The 21,714-nt window shown below is 38.2% G+C and overlaps 1 protein-coding gene across 1 annotated transcript; it reads right to left on the bottom strand.

Moving 5' to 3' along the window:
* Positions 1-1,019: 1,019 nt before the first annotated feature.
* On the bottom strand, positions 1,020-21,440 carry SLC5A7 (solute carrier family 5 member 7). Its single transcript, XM_054272083.1, has 8 exons — positions 21,263-21,440; positions 13,999-14,112; positions 10,573-10,728; positions 7,822-7,970; positions 5,716-5,859; positions 3,766-3,919; positions 2,373-2,590; positions 1,020-1,643 (listed from the first exon to the last, which is right to left on the bottom strand). The coding sequence occupies exons 1-8, from the start codon at positions 21,438-21,440 to the stop codon at positions 1,020-1,022; spliced, it is 1,737 nt and encodes a 578-aa protein (XP_054128058.1).
* Positions 21,441-21,714: the final 274 nt, after the last annotated feature.

The raw sequence follows: 21,714 nt of genomic DNA, 5'->3' as shown, positions 1-21,714 counted from the left end.
ATTTTTCAGAGTAATTCCAGCATGACTAAGCCAAAAGATTTTTCAGCATCTTTAAGAATAGCTTTTTTTAGTAAGTGAAAATTGGGAATTTTCTGCAAGGAAAACCCTCTCATTTCTCTTTCAAATCTTCTTGATTCTCTTTACTTTTCAATATTTATTCCATTGGTGAAGTTGCTTGGTGTCAGACTGCTTTGCTTGTGTTCATTTTGATGATAAGTCAAGATAAGTCTTCTTCACCCAACACCGAAAAATTCTATTTAGTTTGAGTTTTTCTATAAGAGCATTTTTCACAAGCTGAATTTCAATTCCAGTTATTGCTCTAAGAATTTTGGTGACAGTCATTAACCACAGAAAAAGAAAGAGAACACCCATATTAACATATTTTGCTTAAGGTTGCCTTATATCAGCTATAACATAATTTTAAACTGGTGATTTAATTTAGCACTCCTAAAAGGAATTTATTACTATTTGTGCATTTTGCTGTCTCATACAAACAATAAATTACTAGATTGTATTATTTAAATTTCTTTATGAGGAAAAAAATTACCAGGCCAAAACCCCAGGGAATTTATCTATCTGTCTTTGCTCAAGCAACTAGCTCTTTAGTAATAAATCACTTATAGCTGTGGCAATATATTTTCACTTAATGCCAATAAAATGCTGAGTGATAATATTTAAGACTTACTGTATTATAATCTCTTCATAGGATATCCTAGCTAAGAACTGTTGCACATTTTCTTCTACATATATTTTAAATTTTAAATATTTTTTTAATGGTACAGTATATAGCTCTGGATGGAAGGAATGGGATTGAATACTTTAGTAAACACTCTGTGATCTAATCCAACATATTAGATAATAGCACAAAAGAGTTCCTCCCATGAGATGCTCCTGCTCCTAGAAACAACTTAAAGAATGTGCAGCGGCATTTTATTCCCAATTCTTGCTTTTCTTCTGATAAAATACTTCTTTGTAGAATATCCTGCTTCTCATTGTTTTGCCTGTGGCTATGAGATTTTTTAATTATCTTCAGCATTAGACAGTTCTGGACTTGAATCAACGTAGTTGAAGGCTTCCTTGTTTGTGAAAGTTGAGCTCAAAGTTAGACTGTGTCGTGGATTCACAGGTGCAAGTTCATTTAATACAATATTGTCACTTTTTACAAGAGTTGCTTTGTCCATGTGTTCTCTACTGTATCTGGCAACAACAGCATCAAGAAAGTCCAGCTTTGGTGGCAAAGTCCCACTTTCAAATAAGTATTTGGCTAAGTAGGAGACTATGACATTAGTAAAGAAGGAGGTGAGCATAGCAAGTGTTTTAAATGGGAATCTCTGGATATAGAGGTTGTTATCATCTTGATACCAGCCAGGGTAGAAGATCAAGGGCTGAAGGTAGAGGTATGGCTCTCCTCCCGTTATTCTGAGGACAAGGCCAAACAGGTATCCTGCAATGGCACCGTAGGTGTTGGTTCCTTTGATAAATAACACACACAGGAGCTGGGGGAATATGATGATATAGATGAGGTCAGAGCTGAGGTACCAGAGGCCGTACACCGATGAAGCCAGCAGTGCCATCGCTGTTGCTGATGCTCCAAACAGAAGAACAGTGATTCTGATGACCCACACAATTTCCCTGTCTGAAGCCTGCAAAAAAAGGGCAGTGTTAGGCGGTTTTTTCATGCCTATACATATATCTATATTGACTGTATGCCTACACTTACATACAGTCAATATAAAATACTGAATTGTAAAAGAGAGCTTTGCATGATTAATTCACTAATAATTACAAACTGATAACTCTAGCTCAATCTCAAGCTCAGACAAAAAACCCTAGGGGTAATGGTTGCCATTCCCAAAGCCATTACTCTTTGGACATAGCAAAAAGCTTGATGATGAGTCAAAGAAAAAAAACAGCAGTGTAAAAAATAACTTTTAAATAGAATCACAACTAGAAAAAAACTGTTAGCATCAGAATTTCTTCTCTGTTTCCTAAGAAAAACTCCAACTCATTAGACTATTCTGTTGCCAAATGATTTCCCAATAAATGAAAGATTAGAAAAATGTCTCATTTTGTGAAAAATCTAAGCGGAACTTACACTTGTGGCAACACTTATTAGCTGTTTGGATAAATTGCATGTCCATGAGAACTCTTGATGGCTGCCCTTCCCAAGCCAGCTTTTTCACTTTTGTCATCAGTCACAACCATAATTATTTTTATGCTTTTCAGTTTGTTCAACATACTGTTAGCAATTAAATTCTTTTTCTAGTTACAGGCAGGAACATGAAAGAGGTGTTTCATTATGAAATTATAGTCTGTAGGGAAGGTCTCACCTAAAATTTTCTCTAAAAGTAAAAACGAAAACATTGTCTCACATTTTGCCGAAAGGCAAGCTGGTAAATGTTCCGAGCAAACATAGAACTTGCTGACAAAATTGAGGAGTCAGCTGAGGACATCACAGCAGCAGACACAGCACCCAGGCCAAAGAACGAGATGTAGACTGGACAAAGGTACTGCAGCACGATTGGTAAAATCATATCTGCTTCTTTTTTGCTCTTGGGGTCAGGGACACCGTATTCAGTCTGGTTCCAAGCTGAAATACGGACACCAGTATGTTATCAGTGACATTAGCAACCACAGCACCTCTTGACTTCACAGGTAGGAGGCTATTCATATTACCACATTTTCATGCACATTCAAGAACAAACTGTTACTAGGGCCAGACCGATGGCATTTTAGAGAGGCAGTGTCACACCAGTTTCTGTTAGGCAGATTTAATTCTGCTCAGCATTTTTCCTTGTCTCTAAAATAAACTTTAAATTGCTCATAAATGTAGTTTTATTCAATAAAATAAGTCTGAGATCCATGGGTTTTTTTGTGACGTGTTTACCTATTCTTTTAGATTACAAACAGGACTCAAAGCAATGTAAACATTTCTAAAAGAATATTTTTAGCAGTTTAGCTACACAGTCATTATGATGGGGATCACTTTCACTATGACAAGAAAAACCTTGGCAAGTATATATTTGTCAAGGTAAGAAATTTCTGTTAAATCAAAGAATGATTTAGTTTGGAAAACACGTCTATGATCATTGAGTTGAACCATTAGCCCAGCACTGCCAAGCCCATCAATAAACCACATCCCCAAGAGCCATGTCTACACCTATTTGAAATAGCTCCAAGGATGAAGAATCCACCACTTCCCTGGGCAGCCTGTTCCAGTGCTTGACAAACATTTTGGTGAACACCTTTTCCCCTATATCCATTCTAAACCTCTCCTGCTGCAACCTGAGGCAATTTCCTCTCATCCTGTTGCTTGTTATGTGGGAGATGCACCTTGCCACAACCCCCTTTCAGGTAGTTATAGAGAGCAAAATGTCTTTCCTCAGTCTCTTTTTCTCCAGGCTAAATAACCACAGCTCCCTCAGCTATTCCCCATTATTACTGTACTAACCAAAGAAAAGTACCAGAATCTAACACAAACATTGAATAAAAGTATTGTGTCTGTAGATATCTAGAATCTACAAAATTATTTAATTTCATCCATTGTGGTAGGAGCAATTTCCTTTGGGAGAAATACTTTATTACATTATTTTTCTGTATAGTCTTCTGTTGAAGCAGTCATGAGTTGAAAAATGCTGCCACCTGATTATCTAACCTGTATGATTATGTATATGTATCACCTATATCTAACACAAGATTTATTTTCACGCACTTGTTGCACTATTCATTTTACATTTATTGTACTACTGATTTTTAATCATTTACCTGTAGATGCTCCAATTGCTCCAATCAGCACTGCAGGAATTGCCATCACAAGACAGCCAAAAGCAGCCAGGAATGACAGGACTTGAGCGTATGTGGCAGAAGATGAGGAAAGAACTCTCTGGAAATACGCTTGCCATGGAATTCCTCCTAATGTCTGCAAACACAACAGAATGCTGTGACTGGGAGATAGCTGAATTGTTTTACTATCACCATACAGAGAACATGCACAAGGGTCACTTGAATGCTGAAAGCCATATTTCTACTGTTTAATTTATTTATTGAATATCAGCCAGCCAGTAAGAACTGCAACTTTCATTATCACAAGCAATGTCAAAGCTGTGTAAGTCCGCTTAAATACCATTCTTTTAGATAAGTTATTTTTTATACAATTAGGATCAACACTTGCACTTTCATAGTCTCTGTAGTCCCCAAGTCTTTTGATTTGATAAAACTTTATGGAAAAATATTTTCATATTTTATATTTGAAGAATTTTCCCTCCAATACTCCTGCTCCACTAAAATTGGATTAGACTCTGACATGATATCAGAGCAAGATTTTATTTTCCTTTGTGAATGTGTCTAGTCATTTAAAGAAGGTGAGACAATTCTGTATACACTGAATTCAGGAATCTGAAAAATTATTCTCCCACTGCCTTAAGCAAATACAATACCAATAAAAGTTGGTAGAAGACATAGGCAAAAAAGGGAAAGGTTTTGATTTATGGTGAAAACCCTTCTCTTTTATTTGGATATGTAACTGAAGATCCTGATTAGACTTAAAATGATTTCTGCAAAATATGACACAAAAGAGCATTACCAAAGGTTGAAAACTCAAGTGCTAACAATTCAGGATTTGAATAGTCTCCACTAAGTAACCAAGTATCTGCCTCAAACACCATGGAAAAAAAGCCAAACATATTTTATAACCTAGTTCTATACACTAAATGAGGCAGGAGGCATTTGGACCAGAAAGTGTGTATACAGGTGTTTCATATAGCTTCATGCACACATAGGGACTAAATTAATGTTTCACTGACAAGTCTGGTTTCGACTTGCTATTTATGACTGTTTTTCTTTGCCACCTTGATAATAATGTTCCTTTATCAAAGCTTTCCAAGAATGTGTAACTTTCTTGAGCTATAATGAAACAGACGAGATGAAAAGAAAGTGTATCATAATTTGGCAATATCAAAACTTTCCTTTGGTCAAATGAAACCTTCAGGCTTACAGGAGAGAATACAGCCACTTGAGCTAATGTAATACTTTAGGTCTCTGAGAGAATTCTGAATAAAATAACATGTTTTAATAGACCAATTATAAAAAGACCCTGAAGATTTTTGGCTGTGAGTATTTGAAAAAAAGCCAGAAAATGTAATCCCAAAATAAAACATGATAATAAAACCAGTGTAAATTTGCATAGGGATGCTGAGAATGGAAAATGTTAGCATGTGTTTCTAGATCCTCTAATGGCAAGTACTTAATAACCACTGATCCCATGTGTAATATAGGTATTAAATAATGAAAGACCATGGTTCATTCTGGCATGTGTGCATGTATGAATTTATCCATCCTGCCATCCATCTCTGCACAGCTTTTTCTTTCCCTATACCAAAGGCATATTTAATCATTTGTATAATGTATTTATTGCCTTCTGCAATATATGAATTCCTCTGCCAACAATTACATCAGTTAAGCATTAGCTGCACACTTTCGTTTAATTTTAACATGTCAGCTCTTTCAGCCTGATGTTATTTAAATTGCATTCCTGGCAATGCTGGCTGATATGTCACTGAAATCATTCAAATGTGCAGAAATATCAAGCAGGAGTCAAGAGGGTAAAAGTTTTCAGTGTGATAGAAACTCTTAACTAGACTCCATCATTTTCAGCTGTCACAGTAACATGGTGTGAGTGCTTAAATGCTTTACTCCTTCATACAAATCACCACTTACCAGTAAAAAGAAGTTGTCCAACCATGTGTAAATGTCAAGGGAGTTGATAGATCCAAGCCAAGGTGCTTGGTACACGTGGTGCACAGCCGTGAGCCCAATGTCTGTTACTGCAGGATGGGACATGGCAAAGGGGACACTGATCCACTGGAACCAAAGAGAAACCATGTGCTCAGGTCTAAAGAAGATATTCTAAATCTGTGAATTTTAAATATTAACACTCATCTAGTTTTCTTATTCTTGCTTGTTTGAATATGATTGAATACCAAATTATCAAGATGATTTGCAAAAAGTCAGATTATGTGCAGGTGGAACATTTCTGAAATCCAGAGGGCTTGGTAGTGGATAGCTCACATGTGTCCTTGAGAGTGTGAGCAAAGAGTTAATAAATGGAAACTGAAAAAGCAGAAGAAAATACACATTTATACAACTTTGTTCTATTTTACCTAACCTCCTCATACATTGTTTACATTCTTTCCTGGACCACCAGCCATTAGAGGAAGGTGCAGCAAAGCTCTGTGACAGTGGGAGTAAAAACAGAGTCTGGAGGAGAAGCTGGGATAACTGAATCATCTGTGCTCTCCTCTGCTGTGACATCTACTGTGAGAGGGTCCCATCTGTTCTAAACCTGCCTCCCTAGAGCATGGCCATTTAGATACTGACTCTTCAGCCTCACTGATGACACTTTTGAGTTCATGAATATGGGTTCTTCAGAACTACATTACTGATGTTTATTTCAAATGAGAAATTACATAAAGAGCCCAACCTGAATTAAACAAAACACTAAAAAGCTATAGATCTAATAATTTAGAAAACTTCTGTACAACCTTCATTTTCTTCCCACCCCTCCCCCCCCATCAGGTTCACACTAATTTTTATGTTATTCCTGCAGGATCAGGCTCTCTAGTGGTTCATGAGTGGATCACGCTGGAAGACAATTTCTGTACTTTGATTTCTCTCCAGTTTTGGGAATTTCTGTAATGCATACCACCTGTAGAAACTCAATGTCACACAAATATTAACATTTATGTTAGGGGAAGAGTATTTTCCCCACTGTTCAGATGAAGAAAAAAGATAAGAGGGAAGAAAGTCTGGAATAACTTTTCATTTGAGGTGGCCAGCTGGAACTTGGATTTGCTTTTTCAGGCTATTTAGCACCATTTCCATTAAATCACTTAAAGGCTATAGTCCCCACAGCAAGATGCCACAAAGTAAGCACACACAGAGAGCTGGTTAGTGACCACCTGTGTAAGCAATGGCTGAAGCAATTTTCCTAGAGTTGCACAAGAACTCTGTTGAAATCAGAGAAAGAACACCAGGCCTCCAAGGTTTCCTTTAATTCCTTCATCTTGAGCCACTCCATTTATTTTAGCATATCTCAGTTCTCTGCACACCTTTGACTGTCTGTTTCTGCCACTGGCAAACAAAGCCAGCAGCTTCTTTGATTTTACCCTTGTGATCAGTGTCACACTGATGTTTTTCAATATGGGGCTTAAAGAACAGCATAAAATAAAAGGCTACCCACTAGCATATCATTGATAGCTGAAGAGGGATATTCACTTCCACACTAAAACAGCCAAGACATCTGGTGAGACTTCCTATATTATGGTCTCCAAGGGTGGTGGAGGGAAATGAGGGAAAAACCAGGAAGGTTAAGTAAGTTAACAGGAGGTTAACTAAGCTGTGTAGGTGACAACCACAGAAAAGAGAAGCAGTAGAGTATCAATTCTGCAGGTCCAGTGACAGAATTTCTCTACCAACAGTTTAGTATGTCTGATGCCTCCTGCCAGTGTCACAGTCCTAAAGACTGACAGGGAAGGAGTCAGCACCAGTTCTATTCTGAGTTAGATGTATACTCAAGAGGAAAATTGTAAGAGTGGTTGGACTGCCAGGCAGGCTGGAAAACAGCCAAAGAATCAGGCCTCTTGGACAGCACTATTTCCCAAGTACAGGCTGTACATTGATGCAAATGCAGACTTTTAAAGTCAGCACTCTGTGAGTCTGGCCGGTTAGCAATGCTGTGCCTGGTACACCCCAGGACACACTTGGCCCTTCCAGCTGCTCAGGACAAATCCTTGACAAAACAGGGCAAAAAAAAGCCAAACTTACCAGTCCCAGGAAGATGCAGAAGAGCTGAACTACGTCGGTGTAGGCCACAGAATAAACTCCACCCACAAGTGTGTACAAAGTGGCAATCAGAGCAGAAATAATGACTGAAATATTGACATTAATGTCAATGATCACACTTATAGTCGCACCTAAGGGGAAAAGCAAAGCACTGTGTGTTAGTGTGTGTATCACAGCATGTCTGATGAGAACCCCACCTTTGTCAAGTTGCATATATTGGTTCTGGACTGACAGTAACAGCATTAATAATTACCCTGTATATTCTGCACACCCTTCCTGCACCTTTAAAGGGAATAGGAAAGAGATGCTCCTGTTGGTCTAAGTTTAGCATCTATCATTTTGCAAGTTCTTAGGAAATGGAGAAGTGTCCCAGCACTTCCTTACGTTGCTCAAGGTCTGTAAGGAGTACACTCCCTTGTTCTGTCTGTGAAAACCAGCTATGCCCACCCCTGATTGCCACAGTCTCCAGAAGGATACTGAGAATTTTCCTGCAATGCTACCAGCCAGCTGCCACAGCACTTGCAGGATGCATCCCCTGAGGTCCCATGAATCTGTGTCTGTCCAGTGTATTTTAAAGTTTCCTCACTTGGTTCTTTTCCAACAAGTCTTCCTTGCAGTAGACTTTCCCAGGCTTCTTAGGGTCCTGGGATTTTTAAAAACTGATCTTTCCAGCAAAAAATTAAGCAGAAAAAGCACTGAATACATCAGTCTTTTCCACGTCTTTTGCCACCGGGTGCCCTATCCCATTCAACAGCAGTTCATATTTTCCCTTTTGTTAGGATGAACTGCTCCTGAGCATGGATCCAGTGATCCCTGAATATCAACCAGTTCTGCTGGACTCCAGGACAGTCTCCCATGGGATTCTTCCCAGCAGAAAGCTGGAGAGGCCCAGCTCTACTCTTCTAAAGTCTGTGGTTGCAGTTGTGATATCTGCCTTGTTCCCCCCTCTCAGGACCATAAGCTCCCCCATCTCATGAATATTGCTGCCAAATCTGCCTTTGACCTTTATACCCCTGACTTGTTCTTCCTCGTGTCTAAGTAACAGGTTCAACAGGGCACCACCTCCCTACAACAGCTCCCTGATCATTTGTGTCAAGAAGTCGCTGCCAGTGCACTCAAGAAACCTGCTGAAATAGCTTGTGTCCTCCTGCATGGCCCCTCCAGCAGCTATCAGGTTGGTTATACATTTCCCTTTGATGTACCAGCTATTTCAAACCATTGCGATGTTTTAAGACCGTGTTTAAGAAATTCCTCTCCTCCTAATTAGGATGATTTCAATGAAACATCTTGCAAGCACTAAAATAGTGCTTGCAGTTATTGTAGATGGATATTCTGGAGCACATATTTGGAAGAGTTTTGGCCTTAGAAGACAACATGATGTGTGATATATAAGAACTTCTGGAAGCTGATAGATGTGGCTTTTGCTGCACAATGAGCCTTCAAAGTTCATGTGCTTAAGAATGACAAGCTCAGACCTCTTCCACAGCTTAAAGATCAGTGTTTCCCATCTATAACCCTGCCAAGGAAGGAGTATTGCTGAAAAGCAAGTAGTGAAGAATACTGGGATTAAACATTCATCAGTGAGGATAGGTGTGAAAAAGGAACTAGATTACTCACAGAATAGTTAAAATTAAAATCTTCATTGACCTTTATAATCATTGACAGTCTTTAACTGTTGGCTGTTATATAAATCTAGAAAGGTATCCACATCACTTGTATTGAAATAAAAGAGAATGGCCTGTCCTTAATCAAAAATATTGCAAATACTCTGGGTGTTCTTCAAGTTATTCAACTCCCATCACCTCAGCATGCAGTTTTTTCTTAGTCTTTTAAGGATTTTGTGATGAAATGGTGGTAAACAAGCTCCCCATTGCTTTGCAGTTCATCAGAGCGCAGTTGGAGAGTACCTTCAAAGTTTATTTTTGTTTAAAATAGCTTGTGCTAGAAGGCATTACCACATGCATGTGCATTATTAGTATGATTAGCTGGTAAAAGTCAATTACTGGTGCTTCAACTCAAGGGCTTTCTCTATTCTTAAAGGGGTTGCTAAATGCAGGCCTGAAATATAATTAAAAACCCCGGAAGCTGATTTTTTCAGGACTGGATGAGTAGTTGAGTGATTTTCTATTGAGTCACAGTTTCACTAATTCTCCAAATCCTTTCTTGAGTATTTTCTTCATTTTGTCAAGAAGAAAGCCATTTAGAATTGAAGAATTCTTCAATTTATTGATTAGCGTCTGGTTTATTTCTATTATTTGTGTTATGGAATGGTCTGTATAAGGAGATCTCCTATATTCAAAGGATTATTTTGTTAAGATGCATTGGAAATGCTGTTACATATCATTAAGGGAAATTTTGACTGGCTTCTCTCATCCCAGAGATGTAAAAGAAAAGCTGGGTCAGATTTGACACAAAAGGGGCTCTTGCAATCACTTATGTCACCCTCACTATGAACAGAAATTTGCTCCTAAATCCTTTCATGCTCTTTGAAGAGGGACAACTTAAAGGTATGTGAAAATGAATAGATACTTTGCATGTCTTTCCCTTATCAAAATAATTAAAGGGGTAGCATTACTGGATTTATTTGCTAGTTAGCATGGGTCTGAGAAATGTCACAGTCTGAATCACTTGCCTTAAACAGTTACCGTTTGGAGCCAGAATTTTAATGCATTTCTGACATTCTTGATAATTTCTACCTGTAATAAACTAATATTTATACTGCTTATTCCTTACCTAAGGCAGAGAAGATGGCAGCAGCCCAAAACATTTCTCCCATTAAAGCTGGAATAAACAGCAGTCCTCCCATCCTTTTTCCATAAAGCTGCTGAAAGGGGTCCAACATTGTCACATAGCCTTTGGATCGCATGGGTTTTGCAAAAAAAAGGCCACCTACAAAGAAAAAGCCACATAAGACACCAGCTGCAGTTCAGAAATGCATTACCATTAAGGGATAAAAGATTCATTGTCAGTTAAGGGTACAAAAATGTCATCAATAGCATTTGTTTGTTTGTTTATTTGTTTGTTTGTAAGTAAAAAGTACAGTGAAAATATCCTCTGGAAACTCTAACGTATGTCTACAGAATTACTTAAACACACACACTCCATTAGTATCTATATTCTGATGATTTTTAAAAAAGGCTTTTTCTTATTTTTTCTGGCTCAGTTTATGTAATCTCCCATTATGGATGCTGTCAGAGTTTTGTCTAATTTTGGATTAGCCTAAGAGAATGGCTTTTCTACCTAATCCTGTTGATTCTTAGACTGGAATCCAGCATGAATTTTCACATACTCCTACTCTAAAAATAAAACAGTCTGAGACTCCTGAATCAGAAATAGAATTTCACATGTGGTTTAGTGCACACACAGCAAATCTGATTATTTCAGGATAATTCAGATTTATTATGCATGTTTGAAACAACTTTACTACACCTGCAGGATGTGTCAGAAGTCTTCTGAGTTCTGCCGGTGTCAGATTCTATTAATATTTCTCATACAGTTATTTCACTTATGTATGTTCAGGAATTTTGATATATCATTATTCTGCTCTGCCTGGCTGGTATATGGGCTGAATATGCACATAAATGTGCAAAGGCCTCCATTCCTCAAATTCTTTCTGTCTTGGGGAAAAACCAGGACATATCAGAGGAAAGCTGAAAGAGCTTTTATATGGAAACCTGCGTAGTTGAGATCTGCACATGACTATAACCAAGTCACCACAGTAAAACTGCTGTATAGGGTATAATTACGAACTGGAAACCCTGTCAGTTCCCAGTAAGATATACTGCATGGCATTTGGCAACCCTTAATTAGGTTCCTCATGACAAGATATGTCATTTACTCATCATATTGTGCAGAAGGTTTTCCAAATTCCTATGTATTGCCTTTTATAACTCATATTTCTTCATTTCATCAAGTTCTCTGAACAGAAGGTACTGGGTCACACACTGTCATCCCAGTTTATAGTGCTTATGTGAATGCTGTGTTTAGGCAGGTAGATGCGGAAACCCTTCAGCTTTTTTTTTTTTTTTTGTGATTCTTGGCTTAGTAATGGATCCTTTTCTTAGTCTACTTGTTATGCCATCATTGCAAAAGACAATTAAAGAAGAAAAAACATAATCTATTAGGATGTTCAAATACCTGTCAAAGGAAATAGGAGGTATTCAGAGGTATTCAAACTTTTAAAACTAAATTACTTGAAAAAATAAGGAAAATAAATTGTTTGGATAACAAACAGGGAGATTGATTTAATCTTAAATACTTCCTGTCTGAAGCAGTAATATTTCTCTCAGCCTTGTATTTATAATCTTGATTATTTTTTTATAGAAGGATAAAGAATTCCTCCCCTCAAACCTTCATGTACACATCATGCCTAGGGAAATTCTTTCTCTCTGTGCTCTGCAGAGAGATATATGGTTACACATACAGACTGCTTTTCTCTGCAGTAGCCATCATAATTTTCAGGAAAACAAGTCTGGGTATTTCTAAACAGCTGAAAACAAGCAGAGAGGCTAACTCTTCTGGACTATTGTTAATTTGTGTCAATTCTGCAGAGGCTGAGTGTTGCCACATTTCTCCTCATAGAGAAAAGCAAGGCACAGTTCTTCCCAAGAATATTTCTGGGTTTCACATTCTCTGAACCTCAGAGAAAGAAAAAACAATTCTTATCTCATATATTGCTCCTGTGTTTGTTCACAAATGAAATGCATCGTGGAAGATTGTTTACCTGAAGGGAACTGATGATTGGATTCTGGTGTGTTTTGATTCACTGGCCAATTGGATCCAGGTGTGTGTGTGTGTCAGGACTGTGGGCTGACAGTCACGAGATTCCGTGCAGTGGAGCGCAGATGAGTGCTTGGCAGATTCAGTTTAGATGTAATGTAATATAGATGTAATATAGTATAGAATAATATAGTATAATAAAGTAATTAGCCTTCTGATAACATGGAGTCCTCCTCATCATTCCTCCTTTGTTGGGGGCAAAAATATCTACTATAGCTGAGGGCCAGGAGGATGCTTGTGACTCCAGTCCCAACAGCCAGCTAATGACACCGATGGATCGCCACCCTCGTGACCTCCTAATGGCACCAACTCATCTCCAGGCAGACATGCACAGCCCCTGCTTTCCTTTCAGCACACAGAGCTGCTCTCAGGGGTGGCAAGAACTGGAGCTGGCCTGACATGCCAGGGAGGGTCATCTGCAGTGGGGGAAGTTTCTGCCTGGGAAGTCAGGATAACTAGGACAAGCCATTGGAAAGCATTTTCAAGGGGAAAAAAGAAAGAGGGAGAAAAACAAGTTGTATAGGAAGAAATAAAATGTGAAAGAGGATCTGGATAAGCATCCAAAGGAAACAAAGGGACAGATTAGGTGGGAGGACCCTGAGAATAGACTCAGAGTAGACCGAGAGGTCAAGTAATATTAGAAAAGTGAGTACATCAGTCATATTAAGGAAATATGAAAAACACAGGATATTTTTTTCTGAAACAACATGCTTTTTAAACAGTTGCATCATTATTTAAGCATTAGAATTTATAATGCTGTCTGTATTTTACACTCTCTCCCTGCATATATCAGGATTTTGCATTAGCATTCTGACATGTGATTTAGAGTTTTGTACATTTAAGAGATTGCATGTTTCAGTTTTAAGAAAATAGTTTCCAGTCTGAGGAAATATGTTCTACATACTTCCTACACAAAATCAGAAAAGTTACGTAGATTCTTGGTGGACATCTATAAAGTATAAGCACTTTTCTAACCCAAAAGGATAGTTGTCTAATTTCAAGATTTATAGGTGTACTGACACCTGGGCACTTGGGTCATGTTCCAGATCATATAGGCAATTAAAGAAAACTTGAATAAATAAAACTAGGTATTGACAATTTAAACACATTGCTGGTCCCCTCTACCCACCCCCAAAGAATATGGTTGTAATAATCAAACAGGTCTTGGCAAGCAATTTGGGACACTTGAGATATCAAACTATTTATAGAGTTTTTTTGTCTTATTTTGTTTTGTTTTGTTTCAATAGCCAAATATACCAGAAGAAGGGATCCAGTTTACCTCAGCAACCTTTTATGGGACCATAGTTTTTTATTTTAAAGAATGAACCTGACATCAGAACTCTTTAAAATGAGGGTCTATTACTTTTAGTATTTGCTTACCTAAAACCAGGCTAAGGGAATATCCAATAGGAGCCTGAGCCCAAGCTAGACCATAGTCTGGGACATACACAGCTTCTGCTGTCCCATTGATGTAACCTCCTCCAACCCATGTGGCTGAAAAGGAAGAGATGGAAAAGTCCTTAATGTCCACAAAGAAAGAAAAGATCACACACTGTATAATAAAATCATCATTATGTAGGATATGGCTATTTTTTGTTATATCAACAATACAAGTGCCAGGCATGGCATCCTTTTATTAAAGGCAGCCCTAATTTGAATTTACAGCCTAAGCATATGAAAAAAGAAGTCAAAAGGACTGAGGCAATCATCAAAGTGTCTAAGTCTCTATATAGTCAGTGATGATGTGAGGGTTGAGTCCTCCACTATTTATTTACCATTACGATTTTGTTTGTGTTAGTACAAATGAAGGAGAGGTATAAGAGGGAGTCTAAAGAAGGACATGTAAATTAGGCAAAAGTTTGATGAACACATTATTTACCAGGACCTTAATAAAAAAAAGCCTTTTAAACCTTGCTAAATTTTTGTTGTTACATGAAGCATACTAATAAACTCTGAGTTCTCAATATATTTCTATATAGAGTTGTGGTGCTTTTTTTGTCATAAGTTCTAAACTCTAAACTTTAATTAATTTATTTTATTTTTCCTTGAGCCATAGTCAATAAAGGATATGTGCTATCTCCAATATTTCTGATTTTATCTCTCTCTCCAAAAAGCACTATTTTTAATATACTGACCTCTGACACTTAATGAGTTGATTCTCTGCCTTTAAGGGAAGTTTCTACATTTGAGAATTTGGGGTCAACAGTATATATGAGAGAAAAACTCCAACACATAAATGTGTTGTGATTACATCTGCAAAAATATTTCATAACAAATCAAGTAATAAAGTTCATCTCTTCCTGTTTGCAGATTCCATGCAAAAAAAAATTATTATCTCTCATGTATAATGAGTAAGTTTTAGAAATCCAAGTCTGTAGTTTCAACAGGACCAGACAGTCCTAGATTTTTGTAATGATGTTTTGGTTTGTGTCAGAACCCTTTACTTTTTCATGTAAGAGTGGTTAGGGTTTCTGTGTAAAAAGTCACAATAGCTGGAAATGTATTTTTCTTAAACATTCCTCAGAATTTTCCCATCATCCACCATTGTGCAGGCAAACTTGATTTTGTGTTTAAGACAAACAATTGGAGAGAAAAACAAATTAAGAAAATTTAATAAAATTCTTTAAGAAATTTCATTAAGAGCTAAATAACTACTCTTTTCTGCTTGGCTGTGATATCTCTCAAGTACTACTAGAGGGTATTTTGCTGAATTTCACTATGGCTTTAGAATCAAAGATCTCCAGCAACCAGAGAATTACAATTGTCCCCCTTTCAGCAATTTGAAGCACAGGAATGAGCCATTCTGTTGTTGGAAATGGTATAGTGGACTTTCATGAGGGTGTGCATGCAGAGAGAGGCTGCAACAAAAGAAGTGACCCAAGGAGCCCTGTTACAAGTAGAATTTTGGTTATCAAGAGCTATGGTGTACTACAGAGATAAGGGGTGAATGATGCCTGTATGGAGCCACGTGGGGAAGATGGGTTAAGGCTGATTCTTAACAAGAAGAGCAAGGATACATAATCTACATGAAAACTTGTCAAACATTTGGGATTTTGTGACTCTTTACAGTGTGAATTAAGATAGAGGGGAATATCATACTTTGTTTACCGAATTTCTAGAATTATGGAATTGTTTGGATTGAAAGGGACCTTAAAAATCTTCTATTTATAGCCCCTCTGTGATGGGCAGGGATGCTACCCACAAGGCCAGGTTGCTCAAAGCCCTGTCAAACCTGTCCTTAAACACTTCCAGGGATGGGCAACCACATCATCTCTGGGCAACCTGTTCCAGTGCATCACCATCCTCACAGCAAAGAATGTCTTCCAAATATATAATCTAAATCTACCCTTCAATTCCCTACCTCTGCATCTCATCCTTTCACTACATGCCCTGATCCCCATCTTTTCTATAAGCCCCCTTGAGGTATTTTAAGGCTGCTATCAGGTCTGCACAGATCTTTCTCCTCTCCAGGCTAAACAACCCCAACTCTCCCAGCCTGTCCCCGAGATCAGTGTTGGGCCCAGTCCTGTTTAATATCTTTACAGATTATCTGGATGAGGGGACTAAATCTACCATTGGCAAATTTGCAGATCACACAAAGTTGCTTCAGAGTGTTAGTCTGCAGGAGTGTAAGATATGGACAGGCTGGAGAGATTGGCTGAGGCCAACTGCATAAGGTTCAACAAGACCAAGTGCTGAGTCTTAGCCTTTGGTCACAACAACCCCAGGCAGTGCTACGGGCTGGGGACAGTGTCTGGAAAATAGTCCAGCAGAAAAGGACCTGGGGATGCTGATCAACAGCAGATGAACATGACGAAATGTGTGCCCAGGTGGCCAAGAAGGCCAGTGGCAGCCTGGCCTGCATCTGCAATAGTGCAGCCAGCAGGAGCAGGAAAGACATCATCCCCTTGTACTTGGCACCGCTAGTGCTGTGGCCAGTTCTGGGCCTCTCACTTTAAAAAGGAATTGATGCTGCAGTGTGTCCAGCAAAGGGTGACAGGGCTTGTGAAAGGTCTAGAAAAGATGTCTGATGAGGAACAACTGAGGCAGCAGACTATGTTTAGTCTTGAGAATAGTAGGACCCCATCACTTTCTACAACTGCCTGATAGGAGGATGTAGTGATGTGGGCCAGTCTCTTCTACCATGCCTGCAGTAAAAGCACAAGAGAAAACAGTCTTAAACTGAAGCAGGTGAGATTCAGATTAGACATTAGAAAAACAGTTTTGACTGTTAGGATGGTCAGGCATTGGAATATCCTTCTCAGGGAGGTGGTGGAGTTACCATCCCTGGAGGTGTTTACGAGGTGTCTGGATCTGGCATTGAGTGATGTGGTTTAGGGGCTACAGTGGTAGGGGCTACAGATGGTTTAGGGGCTTGACAGCTGGACTTGATGATCTTGAAGGCCTCTTCCAATCCTGATGATTCCACAATTCTGTGATTCTAAATTTTTCTTAACAGGGCTGCTCTTAATCCACTCATCACCCATCCTGCATCCATGTTTGGGTTTGCCCAGATCCAGGTGAAGGATCTTACACTTGGCCTCTTCCACTGAGCCAGGTACCTTTGTATGAGATCCCTTCCCTCTAGAGTATCAACCACAGCACTCATCCTGGTGTCATCTGCAACCTTGCTTGAAAGGGCCCTCATTCCCCTTGTCCATGGCCCTGACAAAGCTGCTGGATAGTACTGGTCCCAATATGGACCCCATGCTCTATGGAAAAACCCATGACTACCTGGGATGTGTGTTGCTTATTTTGTCTCAAGCAGCATAATCTTGTGGAATAAGCACCTGTATCCAATATCAAAAAGTAAATATTTACAAAGGGAAGCTTATTTGTCTCTTTCCCCAGAAAATGCCTAAGCATGAATTCTACATTAATTATATACTTGGTTACAGGTGAGAATAATATCCCACAGTCAGGGGCAGATGTCCAATATTGCTGCAGCTGTGGTGAATGGGGCTTCCAGCTCCATCATTGATTTGCCAACAGTTGCTACAGAGATGTCAGATATTCCCCAAGGGGCACTTGGTGCCATGCCTAGCTCCCTTATTTTCTTCTGGAGGAGATCAAGTCAATTCCCTTCTGTGTGATGTTGTAGGGGTCATTACCCTCCACTGTCTGCCCTGCAGACAGATATTGCTGTGTAAGGTGGCATGAAGGATTTAGCCCTTATTTTTTAATTTTATTTCTTGATTTCTGGATTGGAGTTTGAAAAATTGCCGCTAATCAATTTTTCTGCGCACGTGACTGTTCTGGAACACCTGTCAAGGACCACAGAGCTCTAGGAAGGTGTTATATGTCTTTTTCTGAGGGGATGAATGGATAGTCAGCACGTACACTGACACAGGTAAATACATTAGAATTATAAAGGGATAAGATAGGATGGGATTTCAACCTTAGATATTAATTTTCTGATCCTCATTTGGTAAGTCACAATTTAAAGTTAGTTTAATACCATTATTTTTGGTGAAATTCGTTTTGTTTTTACCTAAATCAGCCAAAAGGAATACAATATTTAATAATCTATGGAAGCATTCATGTGGTAATCTACTTTAATCTTCTCTTTGCCTGCCGTCTGAAGAACAAAAAATGCAGCAAATACCAACATCCATTTAAAACATGCACTGTAAAAAAGGATCAAACAAATACTGAGGGTAAGGAGTGCAATTTTTCTTGTAGTTCCTGTGAGACACACAGAAGTTGACCTCTGAGTTCTTGATATATAGTGATATATACTAGGAAACCAAATTTTTGGCATTTCTTCAGAAGAATTCCTTGTCTGAGCACTCAAATTATTTAATAAACTCATCAAGTTCTGTAAAATGAAAATTCTGATCCAAAGATTAGAATAAAAGAGAATTGTGTAATATTTATTTTTTCATATAGAAGGGTTATGTAGGTCTATCCAACTAAAATGCAAAAATTACATCAATAGATTATTACCTTTTGGGTATGTTTGTGAGCATTTAGTTATGTAATCTCAACTATTTCCTTTGAGGTTTAAACTCAATCACTAAAATCAAATTAGATTAAATTTTGTTTCAGATATCACTTCTTTAAAAAATCATTCACAAAAATAAGGAATGGTAGTATTTAATGCAACATTTTATCTATAATTATGTAAAAATTATACACAGATTAAATGTGTCTACTGTGGTACAGTGTTATTTCATTTTAATAGAAGCTGCTGTGATCCATCCACAATTCAACCTTCTCACTCCTTCTGTTTTCTTATTTGCAGACACACTCAACCTTCAACAGGCTTTGTATTCAGCATTTCAGTAGCTGGTTGATACAGCTTTTTCTCCTTCAGGATCACAGCATATATCCAAAAATACCCACAGCTGTTATTCATAGGTAGTGCTTTAAGATTTTTCAATGTTGTTTAGAAAATCAGCTATAATTACTCTGTAATATTGACTTTGGTGCTTATATTCTGAATTTTATTTCAAATTTATAGGCTCAGTGCTGTCGTCCTCTCCACTAAGTAACCCTAGAAACTTCTACCACTTTCATGGCCAATACCTGTGGAACATTGCAGCGTTTGTCGCAGGCAAAAAAGAGAGAATAAGGCCTTATCTCATAACCCAAAGTGCTCCATGTACATAAAACCAATATCCTTTCTGGAAATGTTTTAAATAATTCTTGTTTTCCTGTTGTGGGGTAGGCTTTGCTTTCTAATTTATATTTAGACAATTAAACCTGGAAAACATAAAAGATGATGTTGGAATAGTCATGTATTGCGAATAGTCAGGGTTGCAAGGTGCAAAATCAGCACCAACCATTGTTTAAAAAGCAGGTATGCACTTGAAATGTACGTCCCTTTTGTAAAAATTATCGTCGATTTTCATCAGCTTACTTTCATAATTGTTTTGTTATGACTTTAGAAATCGAGTGCCCCAAACACCCTCACCGAGACAAAGCTCGGACGAACCCCTGGCTCGGCAGATTTGTGCCCAGATCTCGCTTTATGCACCAGCCGTGGTTCACCACAACTGAAAGGTAGGTTAGTTGCCATATCCAGCTTTAATTGCCAGATTGAAGGAAGGCACAGGGGAAAAAGAGTGTCAGCCTTGAGAGTACAAAATCCATGATAGTTTGAGCTCCCCAAAGGCTTTGGGATCAGTCTGATATTCTGCTGCAAAGATGAGACACTGCGCCATCTCTAGAGCTTGCACAACACAGGATGAACATGTGCGGGTGTGAATTGTGGTGGCTACAGAACATGCCTGAGATACAGGAAATCCCAGTTCAGGTCTCATCTGTGCTTCAGCTGTTACACAAAATATTCCTGCAAAATAGGATGAAGGAGACCAGAATCTGTATCTTCTATATGCAAAGCCATTAGTTGTAGCCACTTCTGTGGGAAAAGCTTTTTTATCTTGACTCCCCTGATTTAATGTTTATTGTTTTGTGGCAACCAATATTTCTGCAAAATATTCTGTTTTCAGTGCCCTTGAAAACATTTCACTCAGCAGAAAGCAGTCTAACCAGCTCTCACTAGGAGCAGACTCTCGTCATTCCTCATGCACCAGTAGCTGATGGATGTGTGATATGGTAAATTACAGCATAGTGCAAAAAGTAGAACATCTGACTGCATTCAAACTTTATTAACTTTTACAAACATTCTTTACTCAATATCTAAACATTCAGTCTTCGAATGAGCAAAATGCCCCTGCAAAAGAATGTGAAGTTATCTCAAATAAAGAATGCAGATTTTTGGCCCAAGTTTTACTTGGCTCTTCCTTATTAGATAATTGTGAAAGCAGAGCAGGGCAAAACAGCAAAACATAAATATAGTCAGATAAATTCAATTTGACAATTGAAAGGGCTTTGCCTGAATAGGATTTAGATTAAATTAAGAATAAAAAAAACCCACCCATGCCTAAACACTAATTTGCCTTAATATAATGGTGGGCAAATTCACTCTTCCTATAATGCATTTTTGTTCCAACACCATAATATAAGTTTCAAGATTTTGGACAGTATTGTGAATATCTTATTTACCCAGGCAAGACAGCTGGTTTGACTGGCTCTGGGATTCAGAGAGCACTGTTTACAAAATCAGTGAAGAACTCTTCCTTCACCCAGCCTTTTCTTACTCATACTACTATTGAGAGTAAAGCATTATTTTGTCCAAATGCTGAAAAAGAAGCTAAAAGAATCCACAAATTAAGTTTGCTGAAATCTGTACAGTTACAAGTCTGGGGTTATGTCAATTTTCTTTTAGAAAGTTAGTTTATATTGTACACCCTCCCCTTCCCAACAATCTTTTTCCCTGTAAACTTTGTTTTACTCAGATTAAACAAACCCAGTAACACACAAATATGGATGGTTTTGAAAACCATAACAATTATTTTAAGACTTTCTAATTAATCTATATTAATTCCATACTTTTGTCCCAAACATATCTAATCTACACATTACTATGGAATGAAAATATATGTAAACTAGTTAAAATATATTCTTTCTGTCAGATTTACAAATATTTGTTGTTTCTATACAGATGCTACAACTGGATAAAAAGGTATATCTATTTTCTCCACTTTGCATTACTCAACATGCAGATTGCAATTCATTCAGATGGAAAACTGACAAGTTTTACACTGACTAGGAAACAGTAAGGTGTTTTTTTACATACCTGTCATTGTAAATCCACCAACCAGCAAACCAATGTCTCTTCCACCGACGATAATGGCTTCGCTGCGATCTCCTTCGCTGCCGGTGTTCTTGGTTTTCCAAGCAGCCCATATCCCTACTGCCAGGATTGCCAGGTAGAAGACAACTATGGCCACCAGCCCCTCCACATGGAAAGCCATGTTGAAGTCCCAACTGTTTCTTTTATCGCTATTTCATTAAGACCTCTGGAGAGAATGCAATAATAGGTCTGCTTTTAGCATGCCTGCTTTTTAGAATCAGTGTACAAAAACCCTCAGATGGTTTTTAAAGAGACTATTCTGGTGAATTTATGAAATGAGAATTTCAGATGTAATTGAGATTAAAGTCACATGCCAATTAAAACGCCAGTGGAGCAACAACCAGTGGTTACAGTCTGAACACAAAAGGGAATGAATGACATGGCTGAAAGCTAAA

The sequence above is a fragment of the Melozone crissalis genome, unplaced genomic scaffold (assembly GCF_028551555.1).
Source record: "Melozone crissalis strain CALT ecotype California unplaced genomic scaffold, PUWL_Pcris_2 ptg000013l_1, whole genome shotgun sequence".
NCBI classification, from domain to species: domain Eukaryota; kingdom Metazoa; phylum Chordata; class Aves; order Passeriformes; family Passerellidae; genus Melozone; species Melozone crissalis.
Note: the sequence above shows the minus strand (reverse complement) of the source record. Positions and strands in the feature narration are given on the sequence as shown.

Coding starts and splice junctions, on each gene's coding strand:
- SLC5A7 (XM_054272083.1), bottom strand. CDS start 21,440: ATGGCTTTCCATGTGGAGGGGCTGGTGGCCATAGTTGTCTTCTACCTG. Junction 2,591..3,765: donor AGCAATTGGAGCATCTACAG/GTAAATGATTAA, acceptor TCCGTATTTCAG/CTTGGAACCAGACTGAATAC. Junction 1,644..2,372: donor AGCTTGCCTTTCGGCAAAAT/GTGAGACAATGT, acceptor CTTTTTTTGCAG/GCTTCAGACAGGGAAATTGT.